Source organism: Notothenia rossii (assembly GCF_949606895.1).
Source record: "Notothenia rossii genome assembly, chromosome: 7".
Lineage (NCBI taxonomy): Eukaryota > Metazoa > Chordata > Actinopteri > Perciformes > Nototheniidae > Notothenia > Notothenia rossii.
The window spans coordinates 72882516-72899048 of NC_136905.1; the positions used below are offsets into that span (position 1 = coordinate 72882516).

General features: G+C 43.4%; 1 protein-coding gene across 1 annotated transcript in view; it reads right to left on the reverse strand.

Moving 5' to 3' along the window:
• The window catches only part of pacrg (PARK2 co-regulated), a 140467-nt gene that overhangs the window by 102156 nt on the left and 21778 nt on the right, over positions 1 to 16533 (reverse strand). The window contains exon 2 of the mRNA XM_079691425.1: positions 13977 to 14111. Within this exon, the coding sequence (XP_079547551.1) occupies positions 13977 to 14111 (135 nt within the window). The remainder of the gene's footprint in view (positions 1 to 13976; positions 14112 to 16533) is intronic.

A 16533-nucleotide genomic window follows, 5' to 3' on the forward strand; every position in this document is an offset into this window, starting at 1 on the left:
GCTTCTACAGTGAGAGGAGCCATATTAAAGTCCAGGCCATCATTCACCACTTTTTTCCACGACTTCAGTTGTTGATGGAAACAGATGACAAGGAAATTGCACCCTGTCTGACAAATGGCAGGATGGCACGGCTCCATGGGCTGCCCACCAGCTAACGGCTGCTACTGAGCGGAGGGATGGGAACAAATCGCCTCCCGCTGCTCCAATTACCGAACACGCTCATCTCACAGAGGGACTGCAGACTTCTCCATGGGAGGGGGATGGAAAGACACTAGCTTGTGCGAGGACACATAATGAGGGGGTCAAGGGTAAAATGACATCTCATTCCAATCATCTATCAGCCTTCATTTGTTATTTCACTAAAGTGGGAGTCCAGCAGACAGGTGACCAGCGCAGTTAGGACATTGCTGCATAATTCAAACAGTTACAGTAATATGGTGTGAACCGCTTTGCATACAAAAAACACAGAAGTGCTAAATATTCTATTCTGGTGATGGGGAAAGAGGTGAGCCAATGATTTTCTGTCTGGTTAGGACTTGATATACTTAAACTCTGCAATTGGGTTTGGCTATTCACTATTAGCTTAAAGTGCTCCTTGAGGGAATAAGGGAGTTACTATGTTTTTTTTATATAAAATCAGCGGAGAGCAGGGTGGGGGAAAGGGTGCTCTTTGTTAGATTTAAATGCTGCACTATGTTCTCTGTGACAGCCTGTTGGTAATTTATTGCAGCAGCCATTACGGTTATTAGAAAACTCACTCAGGAAGACAAATGGCAGCCTGGCTGGTCGTTGGTCTTCCGTCAGGGCTGACAGGGGAGACGCAGCACTCTTGGCTATTGACATGTTCGCACCTAAAGCCAAGCTCTGCCAGCTGTATTGCAATTCAAAGCCCAACTTAATGGCAATGAGCTAAATCATCCCTGGCCTTGGCATACCACTTTTATTCCCTTTATAAGAGGAGGAGCTTCCTGGTAGTCAGCAACAGGGTAGAGCCTTTTTTTTAAATGGCCGCTCTGCGCAGATATTTTTCCTTCAGACTGACAGATTAAAATTAATCCTGCCATAAATAACTCCTATCACAAAGAGCCATTAGGGCAGACCGTTAGGATGGTCTAAATGGAAGCCATTTCTTCTGTATGACTGAGGGTGTAGAGGAAAGAAGGAGAGGGAGGAGATTTGAGACAAAGGCACCCTGTGACAATGTGCTTTTTCAATTTCAACATTTCTGAGGCCTATGAGTCATATTTCACTCAGTGGCCCAGAAAGAATGACAAATGATTTCAGTTGTTCTGCGGCAATTGAAAGTGAAAGGTGACATGGCTATCAGTGAGGGCTTTGGCCCCACAATAACACCTTAACCGTTAGCACAAAATACGGGGATGAAAACAAAGGCTGAGAAACAAACACCTAAAGTTAAAAGTTAGGGAAGAAAGAACAGTTTACTAAAGTACAATGTGGGTAGTCTTAAAGCGTAAAGGTTCGACATAAACAAGGCATTACCTAACAATTAGCCTTTTACATTATATATGCCGAAAAATAATAATTGGTGCCATTAGTTTATCACATGATGAAATCAAATGTGCTGTGTCTTAAATATCATAGATCAAATATTTCATAAAAGTTAGTAGAGATTGACAGACAGATTATATAGTATGTAATTACTATTTATGTGTAGATGCCAACATCGACCTCGCTTGACTGTCAATTACAAAGTAAATGTATGAATAGCTGTGCCATTTTATTAACAATACAAATTCCCTCCTAATAAAAAAAACTGTCTTTGACTTTAAATCAGATACTGCAGAATATTGCACTAACTAGTCAGAAGGCAGTGTTTATGGTTTGTTCAGGGTGGCTTATTATGGTAAATACAGAGGTGGAATGTACTGTATGAATAAGACACAGTAATTGTAAAGCCTGGTGCTTTTACACTGACGTGAATTCCTGAGAGGTTTTGAGTAGCTGTGTGTTGAATTGCTAATGGAAAGTCATGTGAAGGGGAACGCTGCATAGACGAGGGTAATAGTGATGATGACACCGCGCTGATAGCTTCCACAACAGCGCAGTTTGTGGCGTGTGTGTGCGTTTGTCGATGGGAAGGTTAAAATAAAGCACAAAGGCTGCTTTTAAAACCTTTTGTCAGGAAGCCGAACAGTATTGTATTGAGACGATTAGGATTATTTAAAAAACGCAACACTTTTTGTGTTAAGAAACACAAACATATTGAATTCTGTCGTTACAAGGCAGGATGAGAATAGAGGTAGGTCTTCATATCGTAACATATCGTTCTTCAATGTGCATTCTCCGTGCTTTATTTAAGATTTGTATTGGTTAAGCGAAGGCCAAGGTTCGGGGCCATCTGGGGTTAACTGCCACTCCCTGACAGCCCACATGAGAAAGTGATGTGCACAGTGGGAGGTCACTGTGTCAGTCCGCTAGCTAACACTGGCTCATTGGGAACCCAGCACGCTTCATTTAACTTCACAGAGCATCCACATACTGCATGTCTCACACACACACCCTTGTTACCTCAGCATCTCCAGTATGGCCGTGCAGGGCTCCTTGCCTCCCATTGCCTTTCCTAGGAAACCAAAGTCACTCTGACTCCACTCATTAGGGTAATTGAGACAGGTCCTCCTGAGACTAAAGAGCTGTTGAATTGCTGCCCACTCGCGCATTTAAAAAGACCACTTAATCAAGCCCTTGTGTGTATGTTTTATTCTCTCTCTTTCTCATCATTCCCATCCGCTTTTCTGTCATACCTTTCTTTCAATCTTTTGTGTACTCCCTTCAGTTTGTCTGTGTCAGGTCATCGAGCGGGACCCAGTGTGCTACTAATTGCCAGTAAAGGAATTATCTAGGGGTTTTCCGTCTCTAGACTCCAGCCCCTTATGGTGTTGAGAAAGCCTCTGGTCCGTGGAAGTGTGAATGGGTGACAGCCAATGAAAAAAAAAATGCTGATTTGTGGATGTTGGTAAGGAAGACGGGAGGGGGTAAAGATTGAGTGAGGGAGGAGAGGAAAATCCACCACCTCAGCGATTCCCGGGGCCTGGGTGCTCTGAGCTGACAAAGACGCCCAGATTGCGGCCAGAGGTTGTCTCAGCGAGGCGAGGTGAGCCAGAGCAGCCGTCATGTAACGAGTCAGATTTAGCAATACCGCTGGGTCAGGTCACACTCAGATTGAAGTTGGAGTCATGGCTGGCACCACGCTGCGCCTATTGCTCATCCATCTGAGCACAATTTACTGAGCCTTTCCCCGTACGCTGGGAAATATAGGCTGGTGCGAGTGTGCGCACATGCACTTTATTCAAGCACACGCACACAAATCAAAACAAAAGTGACTATCCTCAAAATACTGGAGGATGGATGAATGCTCCCAATGTGTTTTGTTTTTTTCATCTAGACTGCATACAAGCTTCTGGCCCAAGTAGATGAAGACAAAACTGAGATGCTGTTAATCTGCTCCAATGAAATAAGGCAACGCAGCGAGTCAAACAAACTACCTAGCACAAACACAGCAAAGGGGGGTGGGTTCCATCACCACAGCACCTCACTCTATAATCATGCCCAGTGTTTCCCCTACCATTGTCTTGGAGGGGCGCTGCGTCCCACCAACGCAGCCCCGCGCCCCGCCAACGCAGCCCCGCGCCCCCCCTGAAACTCAAGGTGTTTAAAAAAAAAAAAGATTATAATCTTTTTTTTTTATATGCATTTAAAAAAAATATATATATATATATATATATCACCAAATTGTAACTAATCTATATCTACCGTCACTTTTCACATTGAACAAGTGCTCTTTAATTAAATAAACTAAACACTTTCATTTTAAGTTGTGAGTTTAGTGTTTTTGACCGTAAGAAACACTGATGCATTAATCAATAACAATAATCCACAGCTCCTCTCTCTGCTCCAGAGGATTTAAAACAAATATATATCCCAATGCCACCCCCCCCCCCCGAGACCAAAGCAGTAAACCTAGGGGAAACACTGATGCCCTATTCATATTTCTGTATCTCCATCACTCTAGCATTCACTATATCATTTTTCTTTAGCCATCACTCTTTTTCCCCCTTTTTGTATCCACTGCTCCACAAATACATCTCCCTCCCTTCCTTCTTCCTTATCAGTGACAGGCTGGAAACAGAAGCAAGATAAGGAAACACCAAAGCCAATACAAGGTGTGGTGGTCGAACACCCAGGCAGATTAGTCATTGACACGTTTGTCAGGTAACAATGGCAAACGTGAAGCTCGGATTGGTAAATGGGAATAGAAACAATGAGAAGAATCTCTCCTCATAATGCATTATGGACCCCGGAGCTTAGGTTCCTCCCCTGAAGTGTGGCAGCACAGATTACTAAAGTGGAGTTGCTGCTGCTACAGTACAAACCGTAATCAGTTTCTGTCACTCAATCACTCAATCACACACACACACACACACACACACACACACACACACACACACACACACACACACACACACACACACACACACACACACACACACACACACACACACACACACACACACACACACACACACACACACACACACACACACACACACACACACACACACACACACACACACACACACACACACACACACACACACACACACACACACACACACACACACACACACACACACACACACACACACACACACACACACACGTATAGAGAACATACAAATACACCAGGGTCTGCTTCATCACTCTCCCTGTCAGGAAAGTGGAGGTACTTATACCAACAGTTTGTGTGCTCTCGGTTCTACACATGATATCAGATTTATTTTACTCCAAATCTATTGTCAACTGTGTCAGCATACGTGATGGACATTTTCAGCATGGAATAATTCAGCAAAGTTAAATTTACAGATAAGAATGAATTCTTGCTCTGAAAACTTGTACCAGGCATTTCAGTATATTTCAAAGACAACTGTATTTTTCATTTAGTTCAAATGTACATAAACCTACTACTCATTTACGCAAGCAGTGCCATATTCTCATATGTTGTTTTTTGTGTTGTAATTTGCATGCAATAAATAGGATGATATTTTGGCTGCAATCAAGTAAAATTGGTTCTGCGCTTGAACATGAATATCATATTTAAAAAAATCAGTCGACTATGTCGGCAAAAGGCTGCAAAATGCTTAAAATGAAATCCACTTTTTTGGTGGGATCTCATCTGTGCTGGTGGACGGGGTTGTTCTCTCCCCATCAGGGATGATGCGTTTTACAGAAAGTTCACCAGTAATTGCCTCTATTTCGTCATCTACGGGTGACACTGAAGAACTCTGTGCCCCATCTGTAGCAATAATGTTTTTTGTGTGCTGCAATTCTTTTAAGGTCAAGCTATCTTTTCTTCACCTTTGCCACAGTTCCTTTTATAGGTGTAACATTGTTCACAGCATATGTCAACTGCCCCCGTACGGTGTTTTATCACTTCTGAAACACTGTACGTGCTAATTAAGAAACATTTTTGGCTGAATCTTATTGAACTCAAATGTTCTGTCAGAGAGAAAAATTTCATTTCTCCTCATTAATCCACATGCAATCCTTTCCTTAGGCTACTAAGGCATAATGCAGAATAATAAACAAAAGGCTCAGTTAAGTAGTTATATCCATATCATCTATATTTTTCTCACGCTGCAATGTTAAAACTAGCAGTATCATCTGCATATCTATACATTATTTTATATATTGTTGACTTCTTACGGGTAAATAAAGGTTTTTTATACTCTCTGCCTCCTAAGTAAGAGCAGCTCATACTCCTACATTTAGTTCTACTCACGCTTTGATAAACACAGCTCCTGGTGTTCAGAGGCCTCTCTTCCCCAACAGCCCACCAGAGACAAACACTATAAGTGTATTCTAGTCAGCCACCTGCCACTTTATATGGCACTTCAATCAAGAGAATAGCCATGAGTTCCACTCCCTTAAAATGTTGCCATTCAGAGTTATTACTGCTGTAAAATAGAGAGGACTAGAATAGAGCAGAGTCATTCAATGTTTCTTCCAGGCTTTCTCCCTTTGCCTTAAAAACAGTGAATCCACTATAATACTATTGTGTAAGGGAAAATAAAGCTGGCAGCACTTTAGATTTGGCCCTTACTTCTGCAAAGTTTTTTTTTCTTCTCTCAGACGGCTCCCGCTGGCTCAATTAACTATTGATCAGATTTGTGGAACCAAATGTAAATAATTAACAAAAGCAGAGATAGCATCTGCAGTTCTGCAAACAACTTCAATACAGAGGCCTCTGTGTCTCTGATCAATAGGGCGTAGACAGCATGCACATCAGCCACTGCGAGGACCTCTGCAAGGTGGCCACGGAAACAGAGAAAAGCACATTTTCTTTTATCAGACATCGCAGCTGTGTCAGCAAAAAACATCAAGACCACAGAAGTAATCAGGCTGTGGCTGTTTTATTGTAGATACCAGAGTGTGAAAAACCATCTCTCTTTGACATTCAGAGGTAATCTAATTAATTCTCTGACACGGCTAACAGGTAAATGAAAACTGAAGTTGTCGTTGACGAAGCAGTGTGGTGCAATTGAACTTTTTCATACAGTAACTCCACGGGGGATGATGTCCTCCAGTGAAAATGTGTCATCCTATAAGCAGCTCTGAGGGAAGAGGTAGTCTGGTTGTGTCCAACAAAGCCTGTGTAAGTAAAGATGTAACATAGCGAAGAGAGAAAAGCATAAAGCTCCTTGGGGAAGGAAGTACTGTTTGGCACTGTTGGGGGGGGGGGGGGGAATTCCGCGAGGGCCTCTTAGTAACCCTATTTGAATATGAATATGTCCCATGATCCACATCAAGGGCACAGACAGGGGCACCTCTATCTACAACTACCTGCAGGGGAAATAATGGTGTGTGTGTGTGTGTGTGTGTGTGTGTGTGTGTGTGTGTGTGTGTGTGTGTGTGTGTGTGTGTGTGTGTGTGTGTGTGTGTGTGTGTGTGTGTGTGTGTGTGTGTGTGTACAACTGATCACTCTCTGCAGCCATCAGCCAACGCATTTTTTTTTTTCAAGGTACTTTGTACAGTGCATTAATCACAGGGACCCTTGAGCGCTTCCACGGATCCAAATATTCCGACCTTGAGGTTACAAGAGAGACATTAGTCCTGATCCATTCAAAGTATTGGAGACAGGGAAGGGAGCAGAGGGAGGGGGCAGGAAAAGCTTTCAAGGTAATGAAATTCTGCCATAATTTAAAGGAAAGACTTGTGGGGACAAGCCTGAGCCAGAGTAAGAAGAAAAAAAAAAGATTAAATTGGATTTTTTTCTTTTCCCCCTTTATTTTAAATTAGGCTTAAGTGCATGTGGGGGGTAGTTTTTCCTTCTTTTTTTTTCCAACAAAAGCATGATAACAGCATTAAGGTCCAGAATGAATCGAATCATTTTTCAAACCAATTAACCTTTGACAGAATGGATGGGTGGACAGGAATGAGAATGGTGCATATGGAAGGGGAGAGAGAAGTGGGTGGAGGAGAGCAAGCAGCAGTTGGTAGAAACAGGGGTCTTACTTTGCATGTTGGGGGTGATTATTGACTGAGAGCATGGCATGAAGGGGTCTGATTGGTCTCCCTTAGATACCTCATTCAGAACAACAACAGAAGACCTTATTGGGGTCCATTTGAATGGCGTAACACACCACACCCACTCAATCTCACCTCTGTCTCCCTCTTCATGTCCGTCCTCTCCATCCTGACTGATAGCATAGGGGTCTGCAGTTAACCCCACTTATTCTTTATGCTGGCTCTCATTCCCTCTCTCCCCCTATTTATCTTTTTCCGTCCCTCCCTCATTGGCTCGCACACAGCTGCAGCCGGTCCATTTAGTTAATTAAAGGCTCCATTTTGAGCATGAGCCCGCTAGCAAATACGAGTACCAATCAATAGATCTCTGGCTTATTCTGTGGGAGGGAGGGGCTGACAGCACGGGTGCTGCATTCAGGGACATGATTTGTAGCCTTGGCAGACGAGCCATGTCCCTCACTGTCTTGTCCTCTGTCTCTGTCTAATTTGGTAGCTACCCTGCCCCTGCTACAATCTCCTTCCCGCTCTTGACTGTGATGTCATCTATCACTCTGGGCTCCCTTCTTTCCCCCAAGCTAGCCACAGCTCTTCCCATCTGCCATGGAAGGAAACAGTCCTGTGTTTCCCTTGCAAAAGTGTGTGTGCATGTGTTTTAGTCACCATCTGCACAGGGAGCCAGCTGTGTGGGAGTGCGGCATGGGGCTGGAGGTGTGGGAGGTTACCTAGCTCGGGGACCCAGAGAGCAAGTTGAAGGGAGAAGAGAAGGGTCCTATGATGAGACACTGCGAAGCGTTCCAAATATCATTACATAGAACGAGAAACTCGTTAATCATATTCGCAACCAACTTTTTTGCACAGATTCATTTCTTGCTATTGTCTCTCACCACAGCGAGAGTGGAAGGCCCACAGGCTGAACAACCATCATCAGCTTCACGTGGCGTTTGTCTGCTATGACAAATGGTTGAGGACGGCACGGGGGGGGGGGGGGGGGGGGGAGCAGTTCAAAATCTGCATACAAGCTCTCTCTGCAGGATGTCTCAGCTCCAACAGTCCCTCCATTCCCTCAGATACACCAGCAGCTCATCGGGCCTCTCCCCGGCAGTCATTCCACTCTTCTCTGCCCCCAGGGAGGCAGCCGTACAGGCCTTGATGGTTAGCCAGCGTTGTTTGTTGAAGGCCTTTCACTCCACCTCCTCCCTCTTTCTCTCTTCATTCTCTCCCTTTTTCGATGTGAATGCCTGGTGCTTTTTCCACTTCTCTAATCTAAACTCCCTCCTTCTCTCTTCTCTCTCGTCTCAGAGAAAGCCCAGGGGGGCTTGTTCATATTCTCTCCTCTCATTGTGTTTCATCTTTTTCCTTATGACACAGAACTATCCCCCCGGAGTATCCAGCTTTCAGCCAGGGAGCGGGAGAGGACGCATGGTTAACCCCATATTATTCTGTCTATTCAAAGGATCCCCAAAAAGCTCTAATGCACACAGTGGATAAGAAATCATTCCAAAAGAGCAGAAGAGGTTTTGTATGCATTTAGCAGAACTAGTAGAAGGTCATTTTCTCAGGAGCAGTGCAATTCTTAGCAATATGTTGCACCATATTGAGAGGCTTACAAAACAATATAAGAGCTCACTTACTGAGGCATTCCTATGAAACAGCTGTTGTGAAAGTGCTTCTCTGCTTACCCTTTGTCTGGCTACAGTTTCTAATGTCTGTTCTGAACTTCAGGACATGACTCCAGCACAATGTAACTGTAGGCCCTGTATGTGAATCATCAGTGATAATATAACATATTTTAGTTTCTACCATAGGTCAATGTTATAAATCCCTCTGTATGCATACCTTAATACAACTCAGTGTTAAATAAATCACACATTTGTCAAGAGCATTTGAATTGACTCCAAAGCAAAATGATGTTCCCACGCCATGTAATATAGCCGGAAGAGGAGGTTATCAACCATAGGGTATGACACATAAAAAAGTAAATGGTAATATTGCGGGGTAGGAGGGAGGGAGAGAAATAAGGCTCTTCTCTGTTGCTGTTCCTGCAATGACCTCATCTCTCTTTCACCCCGCTCTTTTGCTCCATTTCATTTCTGTTTCTATCTTTCACTCTCTCCTTGTATCAAGCACACACTCCCACAGCGTTTCTCAAGCACAAGCTCCCTCATCCTCGGTCACCCTAACCACCTCATTTCTCCAGCCCACCCTCCCCTCCAACTCTCACTCTGTGCGTAATTCAATCATCCCAAGGAGATGGATATCCGTCCCCTAGGAGCGCTTAGGCTCTCCATTTCCTAAAGCGCTTGATCAGATTAATTGATTGTCCCCCCCCCCCCCTCATCTCCACGCCCATTCTGCCGACTGAGGCCCAGTGTGGTGGCGGAGGGTGGGAAGAAATCAGATTTGCATTGATATTTTTTATAAAATGGCTTTTCCTTTGGCCCCCAGACAGACACAGACGTAAAAGGACAAAGGGGAATAGATAAAGTACACGAGCCGGGAGAATGGGGGGCAGTGGGGAACACGGAGGAGAAGAAGCCTGCAGGAACAGACAGGCAGGATTTATAAAGGAGGACAAAACAACATCCTGGAGCGTACCGCAGACACAGAGCTGAACAGGAGATCAGGGGACAAGATAAAGCAGATATACGATCAATGACATGGAATAAGCAGGGCTGTTTAGGAGGTGTACGGCACATGTGAGGTTAGGTTTGTGTGCATGCATCTGTGTACCGTGGTGTTTGGCAGCAGGCCCGCAGAGCACAGCAGAGGGTAGAGATGGGAGAGACCAACTAAGCCCCAGAGGGAACGCAGGAAGACCTCAACTCATCCATTATAACTGAGAGCCAAGCGGCTGCCATGTCTCCTGATTGCTGAGTCCCTATGGAGCTCTCTCTCCTCTCTCTTTTTGTCTACCCCTCTCTCTCTCTCTATCTCTCCCTCTTTGGCACTGGTGATGGAAGTAGATTACGGTGCTGTTCCAGGCCTTTGGCTTCTACGTTATGGCAGGGGCCAAATACAGGCACAAAAACACACACGCTCGTGCACTCACACGCGCGCGGGAACACAAATACACATAGACAGGGATAGGAACTCGCTCGTCTCTCTTATCTATCTGCCGCACATGTTCCCCATACGTGTAAAGCTTTTACCTGAGCGCGCCATTACAGCTGAGGCTTTTACCTCAGGAGAGCCAAATTACCTTTCAGATGCAACCTTCCCTTTTTCAACTTGCCCTTGACATTTAGTTCACTTGCATTCCCCCTGCCCTTATAGACTCAAACACACACCATAAACTCACACACACACACACAAATGCACAAAGTTGGATGTCCCTTTGCTCCTAATTATTTTTGTCATTTAGGCCTCACACATCTTCCTCCACTGTAACTTCTACGTTAGGTTACGCAATAGAGCACTCACTTTTGGCAGGATCATACTGTAACCACAAAGAAGAACATGTTCTTTCAAGCATTTAATACTTGGCAACTACAGCCTAGCTTTTCATTTGTTTTACTATAGGAAAGGAAGACTGGTTCCATCAACAGGAATATATTCATCCGATAACACCGAGCTTCAGTTCTCAGCTTATTGCCTTCGAACAACAAAACAAATACTGTACAGTATAACTATCTTTTACCAACACTAATAAATCCAACTGATGTTTCAAAACCATGAAATACAGTTAGGGCTGCAGAAATAATTGTGTTTAATTCATCATTGATGTTTTCTGTTTCAACAATTAATCATGGACTTTATCAGAACAACCAAGATGCAATATTTTTTAAATTACAATCGATTGAAATGACTCCCATGTAAAGGAATTGGTTGGTATCAGCTGATCCGATTGAGAATCAACAGAAAAACTCTGCAGATGTATGCAACACTGCTCACACAAGCCGATTCTCAAGTGCCTGCCCAGCGTATAATGCTGGGGAGCTTTATTTATTGAGAGGCTCTTACAGAAAGCATTTAGCGAGCCAAATAGGCTGAGATATACTTTCCAGGACTAGTGAATGTTGGCTTTACATTTCACAAGTAGCAATACAAAGGATTCCAAACCTCAACATGCTTCTTGCTTTGCTTTCATTTTGCTTAGTTTTCCTGCTCCATGGCAAGGCAGGTTTATTTCTATAGCACATTTCCACACAAGGCAATTCAATGCGCTCCATGCGTAAATAACCCGAAACATTTTTCAAGCCGATATGACGCATCGATTTGCAGAATCAAAACACTAATTTTCCAAGAGTAAATGAACGCAAGGTCAACAAATCAGTTTTTAGCATGTATACACATGCACGTATATTTTATCTATGTAGGTTTCCTTTCACAATGGTTTGTTTGCAATCTTACAAAAAGACGCGTAATGTATTTTTTGTAAGTATAAGTTCATGTGAAATGCACCATGGTGCATGCAGGAACTGGCGAGAGCTTTATCTGACAACATGGCCCACGCTGATGAATTTATTGATCGATGGACCACAATAACATTACTATTACTGATAGGACATCAGCATAAAATGTGCTGAAGGAACAGAAATGACTTTAGATGTAGGTCAACCAGGATGAAATTTTGCATCTTTAAACCCACCTTGTCCTACTTATCCAGAAGCAGTCTCTTTATATTGTGTCACATCATAGTGAATCATAGTGAATTCATTTCCGTTAGTATACGAACAGTGGATGAGAAGTGGACTGGGTGCAACTGTACAACAGAGCATAGTTCCGACATTGGAGCGGACCTGTTTGTGTTTTCATGTTTGCCTGGGCTGCAGTGCAGAGGTAAACATGTACAGACAGCATCTCTGTAGGAGGGGCGCTGAACTCCTGACCTGAATACAGATTCTTAAATACAGACACTCACACTGATAGAAATACAGTACACACACAAATACCTGCACTGTATGCTTGGGTACTCAGTCCACAATCTAAATCAACACACTATTTATTTTTCTTTCCGAAAGAGTCTCTCTTTTTTCCCAAGACTTTTTTTATTTGCTAGGGGGCTGAGCTCTCAGACTTGGATTGATCCGGAGCTACCATCTTGAACTTGTGCCCCGAGGGCAGCTCAGTGCAAACACGCCGCAGCCCCTCTCCACTTACTCCGATCATGGGTACACTCTCTGTTACACGACTACACCTACATTTAATCACACACCACAGATACACAAAGCAGGTGCTACTGCTACCTTAAGTGCTCAAATCAAACAGAAGGATGATAAAGACTGACTTTAAGAGAACACTAATCACAAAGGAAAATGTACCGCCTCCAACACAGACACAACTTTTTAAAAAAAAAAAAGACATTTGCTCATAGTCAGTGCAAGTAATCAAAATAGACTCGAGCAATAAACTCTTCTTTTGAGGAGGATTTTAGAATGAGCATGTGTATAATTATTGGGGGGAAATCAATACGCATAACAGCTGGGATGGAGATGACAGCAACAATTTCATACACCACATCCCAACTGCTGAGTGCTTTTTCATGGGCAGAACACAAAATAAATACATTATATTTTTTTGCAAACGAAAAGATTCATTTGAACATTTGACATAAATAATTCATACAAAGAGAGCTTTTACTGTGTTTTCACCTGAAGACAGACAGCTAACTAGCGGGAAAGCTCACTCACCCACCCACCCATTTCCTTCTCTCTTTGAAGTAGGAGAAGTGGGAGGAGAAGTGTATCATTTGTTTGATTCATTTATCGTTGCTTACTATGAATACATGTCATTAAGAGTGGTTGCTGCACAGCAGTTGAGAAGTTATAAGATAGCCGGCAGCATAGTGGGGGCTGAAATAAAGCAACATTATAGGAATGCATTCATCCCACACACACAGTGAGGAGTCTAATGGCTCTGTGGAGGCTTGCGCATTGAAACACACACACATGCAGTACACACAAAAACATACAATCAGTCTCTTTGTTTGGCTGCGCCTGCCCTGAGTTCCTATAGAGGTTGTGATTGACGGATTCTGTGATTGGGGCTGTGAGACAGGTGGAGCCTTCAAGTGAGCTAATCTACACTGCCTCCTACAGGAGAGCAGGCCACATTGGACCGGTGAATGTGTGAGAGACTGTCATCATCACCTTCCGTCGGCTGACAATGATGACTATAATTGGTGTTTGCACAACACCTGTTTGAGCCTTCTATTCAACCACCATGACAACAATGTGGTGGGGGGGGGGGGGTGGGGGGACTACTACTGTGTGTGTAGTTGTAAATAAAAAAATCTTTGATGACAATTTTCTTCATTGCCTGATTGATGTTTTCTTGTTCTTTGCCAGCTCATAGATTTGTATTTTTGTGTTATTAAGAGGAACTTCCCCCATTCACATTCACTGTTGGCGAATGTTGCACCTTAGACTTTTTGCTAATGTCGTGTGAAAACCACAAGCATTAGTCAAGTCTTGGGAAATGGGAAGCGTTCCTACCTTCCATGCAATGCGGTTGCCTTTGGCGTCATGCTCCAGTGCCATCGGGAACTCCCCGCGCTCGTAGAACTTGCGAAAGGTGGTTGGTTTGGGAGGGCGCTCTCGGAAAGCCCCTGCAGCCGGGGGACCCACCACCTGCTCAGACACAAAGGAGAAAATAGGGGAAATGAAGGGCAAGGAGCAAAACTTAGACAAAAACTGAATGAGGCATACACAGCAAGTGAGAGTGTTGTTTTATTAAATCAGAGTTGACTGTGTTTTTTCCGACTGGAATAGAATCACTCCCACTGCCTCTTCTTTAAAGTAATTCAGGGAGACACATGTGCCTGCTCCCCTGCTCCTCTAAGGAGAGCAAAACACAGATAGTGTGTGATTGTGTGTGGGCTTGTGAGTGTGAGTGTGTGTTGGCCCTGTAGCCAGAGGCACTGCAAGAGGCATTGTTAGGATCATCTTTTTCTCTGCCTCCATATTGGATATGTGCTATTACTGCGCCCCTGAAAGCCAATGGAACCCCTATTACATCAGCCACAGTGGCTGCTGCTATTGTTATGGGGGCCATTGGTGGCAGTAGCCTTACAACAGTCATAAGTTAAGGAAACACGTTGTAGTAGAAAGGGGAGTGGAGATTTTAAGATTACAAAATAGCAAGTGTCTTCTAAAGGACAAAATAGTGGTATTCAATTTTATAAAACATGTTTTTTTAAAGAGATAGTGAAGTTTTTCAGGTGGGGTTGTTTAAGGTAATATCTACAGTCAGTGAATATAGATGGCACCTTGGAAGAGTAAAGGCATGGGAGCAAAGCAATGTACTTCAGTGGAAGGGGGCAGCAGATAATGTATTTTAGACACCACAAAGAAAGGTCCACTGAGAAAAAATCAATATGAGTGAAGTGTGCGCTTTATTTAGAATATTTTCCCTGCTTTACCTTGTTGTCAAAAATCCTTTTCCAATGGGGAAGTAAATACGTTATCAAATACCGGTACTCTTGCCAAAACCACTAGACAATCTAACTTACTGATGGAGGCAGCAGTACACCAGCAACCCCTGTGTTCTGTGAGGATACATTTCCCATCAGAAAAGGCAGTTTGCTGGCAAGAAATGGCGAATTTTAACAATAAAGCTTACCCCAAAACAGATTTAGATTTTTTGTTAGGTTTGCCTTTCTTTTAGGTCAGTGCATAGCTTAGCTTTGCTGCGCGTACTGCTGTCTTATTCTCAAAACTGGGGGCTTGCCAAGCGTCATTTACAGCTCGCAATAAATTCACTACTGATAAGTACCGACCTCATGCAACTCAACTTCAAAACCTGCAAAATGTTCCTTTAATCTTTGAATGTAAAGATTGTGTGTAAAAATCACACAACATTTAATAGCCTCAACGAAACACTCCCTCAAGGGAGCGACCTCATCGAGGACCCAATGGGGGAGATTGTACAAGTGGGAGCCACTCATGTACTTGAGGAATATTGATTTAGTTGATTGAAAACATTAGAGCCTTGCAGCAGCATGTTGTAGCGGACAAGTGACAGAATGTTGGAGCCAATCGTTTCCCTGTCTGCGTCCCTTGTGTGCGTCCCTCGCCATCTGTGTCGCGCTGCCACATGACTGGCAGATGTGTTCTGCCATTAATCCTCAGATTACCACCCATTGAGAAAGAGAATTTAGCCTCAGCAGCCCACAGGCGGAACAGAGCGAGACTGGGATGTGTTATCTTTGGCGGCCGCAGGACTGTCTGATATTGGTTTGCATGTTGAGAGAATTTAAAGGGTTTTAGTTTATTACTACTCAACACTAGATTGGATTTCCTTGTTACATCATTCACTAGTGTTGCCTGTTTGTTGCATAAAACAAAAACAAAATAGATAGAAAGCCTCAAACCACAGATGAAGCTCGGTTAAACCGCCACTCAGGAATGATGCATCATGGTACAACGTTTTTAGGTTACACGTGTGCCGTTGTGTCGCTGGTGCCGTGTCTGAACTCAAGAGAAAACGAGAAGAAAGGGGAAACCATCACGAGGGCTCTGAGTGAGTGTCTCAGATCACTCAATGCATTTAAACAGCTCTAATGCGCCGTGGGATTGCGGCGCAGTCGCTTCAAATGAATCTGTTTGGAGCATTTGTTTACCATGCCAGAGAATGCTGAATAATATTATGCTGAATTAATAGGGACACGTTTGTATACCTGCAGGAGAGAGACTACAGTACCTTAACAAAATGGCTGTGACTAACAGTGCATGCAAAACAAGAGGAAAGGCACTTTTCTGTATCGCCTGCAGTTAGCTTAAAACAAATGATTCATGATATCATGCATGCCTTTTACAGTCTTTCAAGTGCTGTTGTCTTTTAACAATCATTTGAAACGTTTTTTTACAATTAAAGCAAGTAAACGCTCAAACACATATTGTTTCGTAAAACCATGTAAACTGTGCACTTCTGTAAAGGAAAGATTGCTTCCAGTTTTTCGTGTATTACTTTTTAATCAGTTTATCAATAATCACTTGAATACGTTTACTTAGCATTGTTCTGAACAGAAAAGTGTCAGCTTGTTAAAATACT